The sequence below is a fragment of the Leucoraja erinacea genome, chromosome 7 (assembly GCF_028641065.1).
Source record: "Leucoraja erinacea ecotype New England chromosome 7, Leri_hhj_1, whole genome shotgun sequence".
NCBI lineage: Eukaryota > Metazoa > Chordata > Chondrichthyes > Rajiformes > Rajidae > Leucoraja > Leucoraja erinaceus.
Window position 1 is genome coordinate 27,854,316 of NC_073383.1, and position 13,325 is coordinate 27,867,640.

A 13,325-nucleotide genomic window follows, 5' to 3' on the forward strand; every position below is an offset into this window, starting at 1 on the left:
GACCTATAACGGGTGCTGGCAGTCGCCAAAAAAATTGCGTATGTGGGACAGGCCCATTAGTCTTTTACTGCCCAGATATAAGAGTTTGAGTTGTTTATTTAGGTGTTCACCAAGGAAAACTAAGTTATTTTAAGTTTATGTGAGGCACAGTGACACCAGTGACTGAAGACCAGAGGCAAAGTAATGTTGGCTGCCCAACTTGATTCATTATACTTAAGTCCAGCCTCAGCAAAGATACTAGCAGATAGATCAAAGCTGTGGCCATAATTTACTTTGGATTTAAAAGCATCTACACGAGAAGTTGCCTCAAGAAGGCAGCTTCTATCATCAAGGATTCTCCCATCCGGGCCCTGCCCTTTCCTCGTTGCTACCGTCAAGCAGGAGATACAGGAGCCTTAAGTCCCACACCACCAGGTTCACAAACAACTACTCCCCTCCATCAGGTTCTTGAAGTGACCCACACAACCCTAATCCTACCTCAGCAACAGGACACTATGGAGCACCTCTTGCACGACCATGGACTTGTGATCTTATTGTGTTTTACACTAATGTTTTTTGCATGGTCTTTTTCTTTTCATAATGCAAAACTTGCCGGCACTTTGTGTGATTTATTGGCACTTGCTGGGCGATTTGTGGGTGTTTTGTGGACGATTTGTGGATGATTTGTAGGTGACTTGCGTGTACTTTGTGTGTACTTTGCATGTACTTTGTGTGTACTTTGTGTGCAGTTTGGGTGTACTTTGCGCGTATGTCTATGTGTCTGTAATGCTGATGGAAGCAAGATTTTCACTCCAGCTGCACATCACCGTTCTTGTGCACATGACGAAAAACTGGTATGACCTGAAGTTTCTAACCATCTCATTTTGTTTTTTCCATTCAGATGCAAGACAAAGGTTTACCAGGATGATCTTCCAGACACAAGTGTGGTCATTGTTTTTCACAATGAGGCCTGGAGTACTCTGCTCCGTACAGTTCATAGTGTACTTATTCGATCGCCCAAGAATGTTCTCGCAGAGATTATCCTTGTTGATGATGAGAGTGAAAGAGGTAAACACAGTTCCCTTTACTTATCAATAAGTACTTCTAATAGAATTTGGCATGTTTTGACATTTGAGTTGAGTTTAGTTTATTGTCACGTGTACTGAGGTACAATGAATAGCTTTTGTTGCGGGCTAACCAGTCAGCGGAAAGACAATATATGATAAGACATGATATAATAAAACCAATATAAAAGACAATACATGATTACACTTGAGCCATCCACAGTGTAGAGATACGTGATAAAGTGAATAACGTGAATAACGTCTCGTGCAAGATAATGTCCAATAAAGTCCGATCAAAGATAGTCCAAGGATCTCCAATGAGTTAGATAGTAGCTCAGGACTGCACTCTAGTTGTTGGTAGGATGATTCAGTTGCCTAAGAACAGTTGGGAAAAAATTTTCATCTTGTTTTTTGTGTCCATCTGATCAATAAGGAGTAAATGGAACATAGAACAGTACAGCACAGGAACGGGCCCTTCAGCCCACAATGTTTGTGCTGAACATGATGCCAAGTTAAACTGATCTCATCTACCTATAGCATGATCAATATACCTCTCTTCCCCGCACTTCCATGTGCCTATACAAAAGCCTCTTTAACACTACTATCGTATTTGCCTCCACCACTACCCTCAGCAGCACGTTCCAGGCACCCACCAACCTCTGTGTAAAATTGTGGTATAGGCACCTTGTATTTTACGTGTGTTAATTTATGTGTTTTTGTAATAACGAGCTTTTGTTCCTTCAAAGCTTGATTTTTGGAATAACTTACTCAAATGTACTGCTGACAGTGTATTTTTACGCATTTTTGAATTCCGCTTTGCTTTTCAGCCACGTAACCATGTAAAATGCGTGGTGCCTTTATTTGCTGTATGTGTAGTTGAAGAATAGGCATTTTATTTTCCTCATCCTTAAATCTAAATAGGTTACAAACTACAAGATACAAGACACATTTATTCGTCACATGTGCCAGATGGCACAGTGAAATGAAATTCCCATACAGCCATACAATAAAAATAAAGGACACAACACACGATAGAATTTAACATAAAACATCCCCACACAGCAGAATCAGAGTTTCCTACTGGGTGGGAAGGCACCAAAGTCAGTCTCTTCCTCCACTGTTCCCCGTGGACAGGGCCTCCCCAAGCCCTCCGCAGTTGCCGCTACGGGCGGCCCGATGTTCAAGCCCGCTCGCCGCAGTGTTGTAAGTCCGACGTCGGGGCTGCGGGATGTCCTCAGCGGCGTAGACACAGAGTCGGCCCCCTCCTACCGGAGTCGGCGACTTCCAAAGTCCGCAGGCCGCGCCGGGTGGAGATTGCTGTTGTAGACCCTCTGCAAGGCGCCCCAGGACTCCACGATGTTGTTCAGCACCGCCACGTTGGAAGCTCTCCGCACCAGAGCTCCATGATGTTGGAGCAACGGTCCAACGCTCCGGAGCTCCAAATGGCGACCCAGGTAGGCATCGCCCGCTCCGCGTTGACTCCAGCACTGTGCCGCCGCTGTAGCAGCCCTGGTCCGGTACTCGGTCCCCGGCAGGAAAGGCCGCTCTGATCCAGCTGGTAGGCCGCGAGGTGGGGGGCGAGGACGCGACTCGGAGAAATAGTCACGTCCCCGCCAGGAAGAGACTGGGAAACGGTTTCCCCCTTACCCTGCCCCCCTCCCCCACATAGAAAAGTTAAAGTTTCCCCCAACACAAAACTTTAGACTAACTAAAAATAATAAAAAAGATTGAAATAACAGACAGGCTGTAGGTAGAGGCTGCCGCCAGTACAATGCCGAGGAGGTTAGGCTCAAAACTGGTAGGGGTGGCACAGTGGCACAGCGGTGGAGTTTCTGCGTTTGAGTGCTGGAGACCCGTGTTCGATCCTGACTGTGGGTGCTGTCTGTACGTAGTTTGTATGTTCTCCCTGTGACCTGCGTGAGTTTTATCTAGGAGCTCTGGTTTCCCTCACCCTCCAAAGCCAAACAGGTTTGTAGTTTAATTGGCTTCTGTAAATTGTAAATTGGCCCTAGTGTGTAGGATAGTGCTGGTGTGCAGGGTGATCGCTGGTTGGCACAGTCGGTGGGCCAAAGGGCCTGTTTCCACGCTGTACCTTATAACTATGCAAGGTGCTCAACCGTCTAGGGATCATTGGTCTATTAATTTTCTTTAGTTGATTACATGTCTATGGAACTGATGCACTCTAATGCTGAGACATACTGTATATTCTGCACTCTGTATCTTCAGTATTGTACTTGAGTTTGACATGATTATATTTATGTATAGTATTGGCTGATCTGACTGGATAAAATGCAAAACAAAGAGTTTCACTGTACCTCTGTACACGTGACAATAATAAGCCTAAACATGCCCATAGTGATGTGTCATATTGCCACAGAGGGTTTGCCAAAAACTAACAGCTTCTTTACCGATAAGTGGACAAATATTTCCAAATAAATCAAGGATGGTATTAGTTTAGTTTAGTTTTGAAATACAACGTGGAAACGAGTCGTTTGGTCCAGCTCATCCACGGCGACCAGCGATCCCCAAACACACGCACCATCCACACACTAATAAATTAGCATTGACTTGGAAAAGGATCTACAGTCTTATTTTCCATTATTTGTACTGGTTCTCTTCATGCCTGGAGGAACACCACCTCATATTCCGTTTGTCGCTTACGACCCAACAGTATGAACATTGAATTCTCCAATTTCAGGTAATATCTGCCCCCTTCCCCCCCTTCCCTTCCCCGTGGTCACTGGGGTGCCCCACATTTCTTCCACTATCCTGCCCCCTTTCCCGCTCCCCCCCCCCCCCCCCATCCTCTCCCTTCTATCTATATCCCTTCCTCTGGCTTCACCTTTCATTCCTCTTCAGACTCAGCCCTGACCCGAAACACGAGACCATGTTCTCCAGAGATGCTGACGGACTTGCTGAGTTACTCCAGAGTTTTTTTTTTATACAATAAATATATTTCAAGTTAAACAGATAGAGCAAAGGGGAATATCCAGAGTGCAGAATGTAGTTCTCCAGATTGTTGTGAACCAGTTCCATAGACAATGTCTAATGTCTGCAATGGGGTAGAGGTGAATCGGATAGTACCCTATTATTTTTTGTTAGCTTTTGTGTCTTAGATTACTTTTGGTTTAGGATGCCGAAGAAGAATGAGGTTAACCAAGTTAGAGTCATGCAGCTTGGAATGATCACCCGTTCACACACATGTTCTATCTTATCCCACCTTCTCATCTATTCCCTACACATTCGGGGCCATTTCACCTACAAACCAACATGTCTTTTATGGGACGTGTGAGGAAACTGGAGCATCCGGAGGAAACCCACGCAGTCACAGGGAGAACATGCAAACTCCAAACAGGCAGCATTTGAGGTCAGGATGGATCAGGGCTCTCTGGTACTGTGAGGCAGCAGCCCTACTAGCCACATCACCGTGCTGCCGTCTTAACACTAGCTGGTTTTGAAAAAACACATGCTTCTATTCAAAAGCACATACTTTGATTTTATTTTCTTCACAAAAGAAAGCAGACCTGAAATTGCTTCCAGACATAGATGAAATCTCTGATCAGTGCTGCAGTACAGGCCAATACCACAGCAATTTCCACATCAGTACCGTTACATCAAAGGATGCTGAGCTGGACTTGGAAGCAGGCTTCGCCTCTTGTTCAAGATGATGTATAGATGCAATAAAAACAGCTTCACAAACAGTATTAAATCCATTATCCTTTTCAGATAGGGGAGGAATTGTTTTCTTGCTAGCACAGACAGATGCGGAGGGCAGATATAAAAATGAAGGCAATTCTTTATTTTTGTATTAGGATTTCATGGCTGTTATCTGTACTGTTATACTTGTTGTAATCCAAAAACTCACCCAAAGATAATTTTTAACCTTATGGACGTGCAACTGATCAAAGCTATTATTCTGGCACTAGTTTCTTCCTTGAGGAGACTATTTCTCTGTGAGTAATAGTAAAATAATCTAGAGATAATCAAACTAGTTTAGTTTGCTTTAGAGATAGTTTAGAGATAAGGCACTGAAACATGTCCTATGGCCCACCGAGTCCGGGCTGACCAGCGATAACACTATCTCGCACATTAACACTATCCTACACACACTAGGGACAATTTACAATTTTACCAAGCCAATTAGCCTACACAGCTGTACACCTTTGTAGTGTGGGAGGAAACCGCACCTCCCGGCGAAAATCCATGCAGGTCACAGGGAGAACGTACAAATTCCGTATAGACAGCACCCATAGTCAGGATCAAACCCTGATTTCTGGACCTCCAAGGCAGCAAATCTACTGCTGACACTTCACATTATTTTTGTCGTTGAGTAAATTAGTTTACTAGTAAACCAGCGACTGCAGTTCCTTGCAGCATTTTGTGTCAATCTTAGTTTTGAATCCCTTCTCTGCAGATTTTTTGAAGAAACCTTTGGAGAATTATGTTAAGAATTTGCAAGTTCCAGTGAAGATAATTAGGATGGAGCAACGTTCGGGATTGATCCGTGCCAGGCTTCGAGGGGCAGCTGCTTCAAAGGGCCAGGTCATTACTTTTCTGGATGCGCACTGTGAATGCACGATCGGCTGGCTTGAACCCCTGCTGGCAAGAATAAAAGAAAACAGGTATGCTGCATTGATATCTCTATCAGAAGCGAATAATACATATGCATTGCATGATTTATTTGAAACATTTTTTATTCTGAACCATTATTTGATTTTACACCAGTTGATAGACTGGGTCTGATCTTAGGTTTTTGCCCCATGGAACAGGAAAATAGATTTTATTCTGTTAAATAGATTATTATATTGTGATGGTGCAACAGTAGAGTTGCTGCCTCACCGCGCCAGAGACCTGGGTTCAATCCTGACTACGGGTGCTGTCTGCATGGACTTTGTATGTTCTCCCTGTGACTGCGTGGGTTTTCCCTGGGTGCTCCGGTTTCCTCCCACACTCTAAAGGCGTACAGGTCTGCAGGCTAATTGGCTTTGGGAAAAAATTGTAAATTGTCCCTGATGTGTAGGATTGTGCTAATGTGATGGGGTGATCACTGGTCGGTGTAGACTTGGTGGGCCGAAGGGGCTGTTTCCGCAATGTATCACTAAACTAAAGTAAACTAAATTAAACCAAACAAAACTAATTTCTCCAAAGTCATAAAAGTGTTGAGTGTGCTTGCAATGAGATCAAATGCAAGGACTGCCGAAGCATCATGTTTAAACTAAGAACAAGTTGTTTTAAAGATAGACACAAAGTGCTGGGGTAACTCAGTGAGTCGGGAGCGTTTCTGGAGAACATGGATAGGTGACGTTTCAGGTTGGGACACTTCTTCAGACTTCATAAGTTGTTTTATTCAGCCTGAATTATTTTCCTAAGGCTATGATCATTTGTAATTGCACCATGGTACATATCTAAATTATTTTGTTATCCCTTCATTAAATGGAGGTTTGTCTTAGTACCCACCGTAAGCCTCGATAATTTGAAATTAGAGAGATAAAGAACCGTAGATGCTGGAATCTTGGATAGAGCATGATTGAATGGCGGAGAAGACTCGATGGACCGAATGGCCTAATTTTACTCCTCTGACATGAACAAAGTGCTGGAGTAACTCAGCGGGTCAAGCAGCATCTCTGGTAGATGTGGATAGGCGATGTTTCGGGTCGGAACCCTTCTTCAGACCATTTTGCACATTATGAAATTATCTGGTTTCAGAAGGCTGCGTGAAAGGAAATATCTATATTTACCTCAGGCTTTTGATTGTAATTGAAACTTCTGGACAAGCTGATGATTGTATAGTTGACTGACATGGTGTATAGAAACATAGAAAATAGGTGCAGGAGGAGGTCATTCGGCCCTTGAGCCAGCACCGCCATTCATTGTGATCATGGCTGATCGTCCCCAATCAATAACCCGTGCCTGCCTTCTCCCCGTATCCCTTGATTCCACTAGCCCCTAGAGCTCTATCTAACTCTCTCTTAAATCCATCCAGTGATTTGGCCTCCACTGCCCTGTGCGGCAGGGAATTCCACAAATTCGCAACTCTCTGGGTAAAAAAGTTTTTTCTCACCTCAGTCTTAAATGGCCATCCCTTTATTCTAAGACTGTGGCCCTGGTTCTGGACTCGCCCAACATTGGGAACATTTTTCCTGCATCTAGCTTGTCCAGTCCTTTTTGAGTATATTGAGTAGGAGAAACACAAACATCTCAGCTACATGTAGGATTGAACAGTTTGATATAATAGTAAGATTAAACGAGAACTTACCAGTTTGAAGTTTGATCTTTATTTTTTGAGGAGTTACGATGAGGGATTACGTGAAGACCCCGCCAGCACGCATGCGCGACATTCTTCAAGTATGTTATTATAATCAGCGGTTTTTAAAAAACACAGAACACAGTAATTGCTCCCCCGGGCTTAAATTAAATTTCTGCAAATAGTTTAAACTTATTAAGAACTGGAAAGATTTCCGTGGACCACCCCGCTGTTGCCAGGATTGACCTTTATAATCGGCGATGTTGCTGGTGGGAGCAGTATCCAGGGCACGTCCCAATACCCCTCATCGTATGTGGTGACCCCCAAACTCTTAGGTATCTACGATGATATCAAATGTTATGAATAAACGGGGGGTACTGAATAGTCCTGAAGGTCCCCGCATCTTTTAAATCGATGTAACTTGTCCATGACAAGTATCCCCTGAGAAGGTGTAGGGAATCTGAGATTGTTTCAGGGTGCAGTAACAAATGGCTGGTCCATTTTTGACGAATGTATATACTTGTACAAAAGTAGTTTCAATGTCGTTTTGGTAATAAGTCAATGATGATGCTGACACCCACTCATGCCTCTTTTGGTTGGTTTTTGTAAAGAGGCTTGTGCCAATTCTGCTGCTTTTTCTTTTTATACAGTTAATTCCCAAAGGGTCATGCTCCGATTTCTCTATGACAAACCCCTTTTGTATGTAATCTCACCAGTTCTGCCTGTTCCTCGCATATTTTTTTTTTGTGAGAGGGTAAATCTTGGTAAATAGTCCCTGTGGGGTGCATTTGCCCCTGAACTTTGGCAGCATACCTTTTTGAACTTTTAAAATTCAATGCCATTTGTATCCCTGAATATTGTTTTGTGAAAGTATATGACAAAAGATTATCGAGAGTGATAGCCCTCCATGCTTCCAAAAACAGGTGTAACCTTCCCCCCGTTAGTAAAGGCCCTGCACCATTTATGTTCTGGAAGGAACTGGTAGAATATTCATTTCTTGGGTTTCCGGCTCTTCATCGGTCAAGGTGTTGCTGTGTGGGGTTGGCGCATCTTCCATGGGGTCCGCTCTGGGCCCTGGCCTAAAAAAGACCTCCGGGGATGATATGCGGACCCCATGCTTTCACCAGTACCGTGATGTTGACGCCTACTGGTGGATGCGTAGGGGTGCTGCCGTCTGGGTTGCATGGCCTTGCTCGTTCCGGGACGAGGAGTCCAAGTGCTTTAGACTCCTCGTCCAGATTTTTTACCTGCTTCGGCAGGTCTTTACCAAATAGCAGGATTTGAGGTTGTTGATCTCATACTGTGTGTTGCACAGTAGAGCCAGGGTGTCTTGTTGGTTGTTGGTCATTTCGACGCCATCCACGGAACGAGCATACGATGTTATGGCTGACGTCAGGAGCTTCAGAATTTTTTGGAGTTTTAGTTCCTGGGTTTGTATGCCCAACCCAATGTACCCCCAGATTTGGTTATTGACGGTCGGTACATTGAGCGATATACAATTCTCAGGGGGCGTGTATAATTCCAACGCCTCATTGTCTACCTGTTCCTGGAGTGGGTTGAAGGACAGGTAGTCAATACTAGCCGCCAGTTTAGGCTGCAACGGCTGTCCCGCTTGCGGTGTTACAGCGTAGCGGTTTACCACTCCCAGCAGCTCTTCCTGTTCCTGCACCCCCAGCATACTGCTGTTATCTTCAGCCAAAGACCCCTCTTCTTGACCAGCCCAGCCCTGGTCACCAACGCTCCCCTCTGCTGAGGGAGATGCGATGGCCGGTGCTGGATATTGCACTGTTGTGGGTGTGCATGCACTCCCATGGCGGGCTTGCCCCATCTCCCGGAGCAAGTCCCGCTGGAGCATTTGCTCCATCAACCGCTCCATGCGGGACAAACGGTCACCTTTGCCGCTCTCGGGCGGAGTGTCTTCCGTGCCGGACTCATCGGAGTCTACCGGCCAGACCGACTTCTGCTTTGCCTTGCCTCCAACCCGCTGCGTTGGTTCGAGCTGAGCAGCTTGCGGCGTTGGGCTTGGCTCTGCAGAATTTTCGTCGGTGACTGTGGACCGCAGCGAGTGCGGTCCAGGTGCCGCCGGTCGCCCCCCACTGCTGGAACCCTCCTGGGCCATCACAGTCGGACGGGGTGAGACCTTCTTTGTTTTCCTGCCCTTGTCCATGTTCTCTGTAAAACAGAGCACAACAAGGGTTTCTCAAATACGACCTCAGAATAAGTTTTACTTACCTGGAGGTCCCGTTTTAAACTCTATCGTGGGGGAGCTTGTTCTCCCGCCCGTCGCTGTTGCACCGCGTGAGACGCTATGTCGCGCATGCGTGCTGGTGGGGTCTTCACGTAGTCACTCACGTGACTCCGAAGTAAAATGGCACTTGTGACAGGACAAGTTTTTAAAAACAAGAATACATAAAGGATATTACAAAAAAAAGAATTTTGAACCTTAAGTTTATTCTTTACATTGTTATCATGCCATTAATTTGCCCTTGGTGTGAAATAGTTAATACTTTAATCTAGCAAAACTAAAGTATATTGAATATTTGATTTTGAAATGTACGGCTCTCAGGATAAATAATGTGAATCGAATTGCTATTGAGGTGCTTTTCTTGCACTATTATCGTAGGGAACAATAACATTTTCATTGTACGCACTCTAGACAATAAATACATGTTTGGCAACTACCAATGAAGAAAACTGATTACTTTTTTTCACTAATGGGAAAATGTCCACAAAACTCTGATTTAGTTTTTAAAAGCTGCTGTACTTATAGATTAGGAAATGTTTGGTATTTACTTCAAAGATGGATCATAAAGGTCGAGAGGAATGTGGGCCAAACATGGGCAAATGGGACAAGCTTAGATGGAGCAACTTGGTCATAGAGTCAAACAGCATGGAAACAGGCCCAACTTGCCCACACTGACCAACATATCCCACCCACACTAGTCCCACCTGTCTGTGTTTGGCCCATATCCCAATAAACCTATCCTACCCATGTACTGTACCTGTCTAAATGTTTCTTAAACGTGATGACAGGACCTGCTTTGAATAACTCCTCTGGCAGCTCATTCCATATATCCACTGCCTTTTTGTGTAAAAAAAAGTTTACCCCTCAAGTTCCTATTAAATCTTTCCCCCCTCACGAAACCTATGTCCTCTGGTTCTCGATTCCCCTACTCTGTATGAGAGACTCTGTGCATTTACCTGATTTTGTATACTTCTATAAGATCGCCCCTTATCCTCCTGCACTGCAAGGAATAGTCCCAGCCTGCTCAACCTCTCCCTATAGCACAGGCCCTTGACACCTGGCAACATCCTTGTCAATCCTCTCAGCACCCTCTCCAGCTTAACACCATATTTCATACTAAATGGGATAAAAGTTCTGACTGTCTACCTTATCTATGCGTCTCATAATTTTATATACTTTTATCAGGTCTCCCCTCAATCTCTCGCATTCCAAAGAAAATATACATATTGTTTGAAACAACAACAAAATTAGTTAAGGATCGATTTATCCAATATTCAGTGCAGTGTGACACAGTGGTAGAGTTGCTGCCTTACAGCACCTCACTATGGGTGCTGCATATACGGAGTTTGTACGTTGTCCCTCTGACCACGTGGGTTTTCTCCGTATGTTCCGGTTTCCCCCACACTCCAAGGAAGTACAGGTTTGCAGGTTAATTGTCTTTGGCAAAATTGTAAATTGGCCCTAGTGTGTAGGATAGTGCCGGTGTGTGGGGTGATCACTGGTCAGCATGGACTCGGTGGGCTGAAGGGTCTGTGCCATCCCACGACAAGATTTTCACGAGGTGGAGACAGTGCTTTTCGAAAGCTGTGTGGGACTAGCACCATTTTTGCTTCATGTCCGTGGAGACATTCTAGTATGTACAATGTGCAAAGCACCATGTGCATTAAAACAAGGTGTTACAGTGACAGATAACATTGCACCTTTCTCTTTTTGTCAGAACATATCTGTCAGCTTGAAGTACCATATGTTTACTGTTTCAGGAATTAAACCATTCAAGACTCAAGAGTATTTAATTATCACATGAAGTGAAAATGCATTTCGTTGTCTCTGTACTGTACACTGACAATGACAATTAAAATTGAATCTGAATCTGAATCCGAAACAGTGATATCCTTACTTTCTGCAGCTTAACAGGCACATTAAAATATTAGAAGAAAATAGATTATATGTGTAAAGCAATGTTTAAGGTGGCACAGTGACACAGCTGGTAGAGCCACTGCCTCACAGCACCAGAGACCATGGTTCCAACCTGACCTTGGGTGCTATCTGTGTGTGGGGTTTGCATGTTCTCCATGTGAATGCGTGGGTTTCCTCCCACATCAGAAAGACATGCGGATTTGTAGGTTACTTGGTCTTTTGTAAATTGGTGTGGAGGGAGTGGGTGAGAAAAATGGATAACATAGGATTAGTGTGAACGGGTGATCGATGGCCGACGTAGACTTAGTGGGCTGAAGGGCCTGTTTCCATGCAACTCAATCAATTAATAATGTTAGGACATTCCCACTGACCATGCAGTCAGCAAAATACTTTGAGGTAGATTTTATAAGGAAGAAAATGAGTAAATTGATTTAGACTTCACATCTCCACTGTGGCATTAACAGAAATATCTAATCACCCCATGATTACCCCTTGCAGGAAACATGTAAGTAATATTGCCTGAAGGATAAACATCAATTGGGATACCAAGGTAACATTTCTTCCACGTTGAAATATTACCACAGAACCTTCACATATATCTGGTTACAAGGAAGAGCAGATGCTGGTTTACAAAAAGGACACAAAGTGCTGGAGTAACTAAGCGGGGCAGGTAGCATCTCTGGAGAATAGTTCAATGGAGCTTTATTTGTCACATGTGCAACAGCACGGTGAAATTCTTTTTGCATATATTACACATCCATAGCTGCCAAGTAGTACGGATTTTCAGTATTTCGTATGGAAATGCGATACGAATACGGAAATACGCATTTGCGCAGTTAAATACGGATTTTAAAAAAAATGACCATGGATAATTGTGACAACGCGTCACCGCTGCACCTGCCATGAGACAAAAACTGTTTGTTAACTACCACTGTTAGCACTTGTTGACAGCCAGTAGTTAACACGTAGTTATACAATGTGTCACCAATACATCGATCTACATTCCTCGGTAAATATAATTGTGTTTTGGCCAAGTATTAATGGCGCTGCGTTCCTTTGAATAAAATTCACAGGAGAATTTCTTAAAACACACTGTCATTAAGGGCTCTGGACTAGGAGCACGGGCTTCTTCCTGGTGTGCAGGTACAGCCATTCACCCACCTTATTTTTAAGAAGGAACTGCAGATGCTGGAACAATCAAAGGTAGACAAAAATGCTGGACAAACTCAGCGGGTGAGGCAGCATCGACAAAAATGCTGATGAAACTCAGCGGGAAAGACAAAAATGCTGGAGAAAATCAGCTGGTGAAGCAAAAATGCTGGAGAAATTCAGCGGGTGAGATGCTGCCTTTTTGAGATTTCTCCAGCATTTTTGTCTCATCGCTGATTTCTCGAGCATTTTTGTCCACCCATGTTATTTAGTAATTTGTACCTGTCATTTTGGGATGTTATATGAATTTTAAAAAATTATGTTTATGTGTGTTGTTTTCTCTCTCTCCTTCAACGTTAGTTCTTCTGTTTGCCTTTATTTGATTCAGTTTTACTTCGTGTTATTTATCACATTGTGGTTGTAGCTTTTGAACGATTTAAACATATTGGATTTTAAAAATTCATATAATTTCATAGCGTCGCCCGGTTATCTTTCACTACTTGAATCGTGTTCATGAGATATGTTTTCAGGATGCTCAGATGATCTTCTAATGCGGTAATTGTACCGTGCGCTAAATCCCTTCAGCTGTACCTGCAACTGATTTCTGATTTTTTTGTATTCCTGTTTGTCAATTTTTTGTTGCCCGATTATTTGGCGGCTAATCGACCACTGCCTCTGAGGGGGTTGCGTCCAATCACCGACCAGCTTCCCTTAAATTTCCGTCCAA

General features: G+C 43.9%; 1 protein-coding gene across 1 annotated transcript in view; it reads left to right on the forward strand.

Moving 5' to 3' along the window:
- The window catches only part of galnt13 (UDP-N-acetyl-alpha-D-galactosamine:polypeptide N-acetylgalactosaminyltransferase 13), a 194,846-nt gene that overhangs the window by 111,324 nt on the left and 70,197 nt on the right, over positions 1-13,325 (forward strand). Inside the window, exons 4-5 of the mRNA XM_055638080.1 lie at positions 881-1,047; positions 5,458-5,665. Coding sequence (XP_055494055.1) covers positions 881-1,047; positions 5,458-5,665 — 375 coding nt within the window. The remainder of the gene's footprint in view (positions 1-880; positions 1,048-5,457; positions 5,666-13,325) is intronic.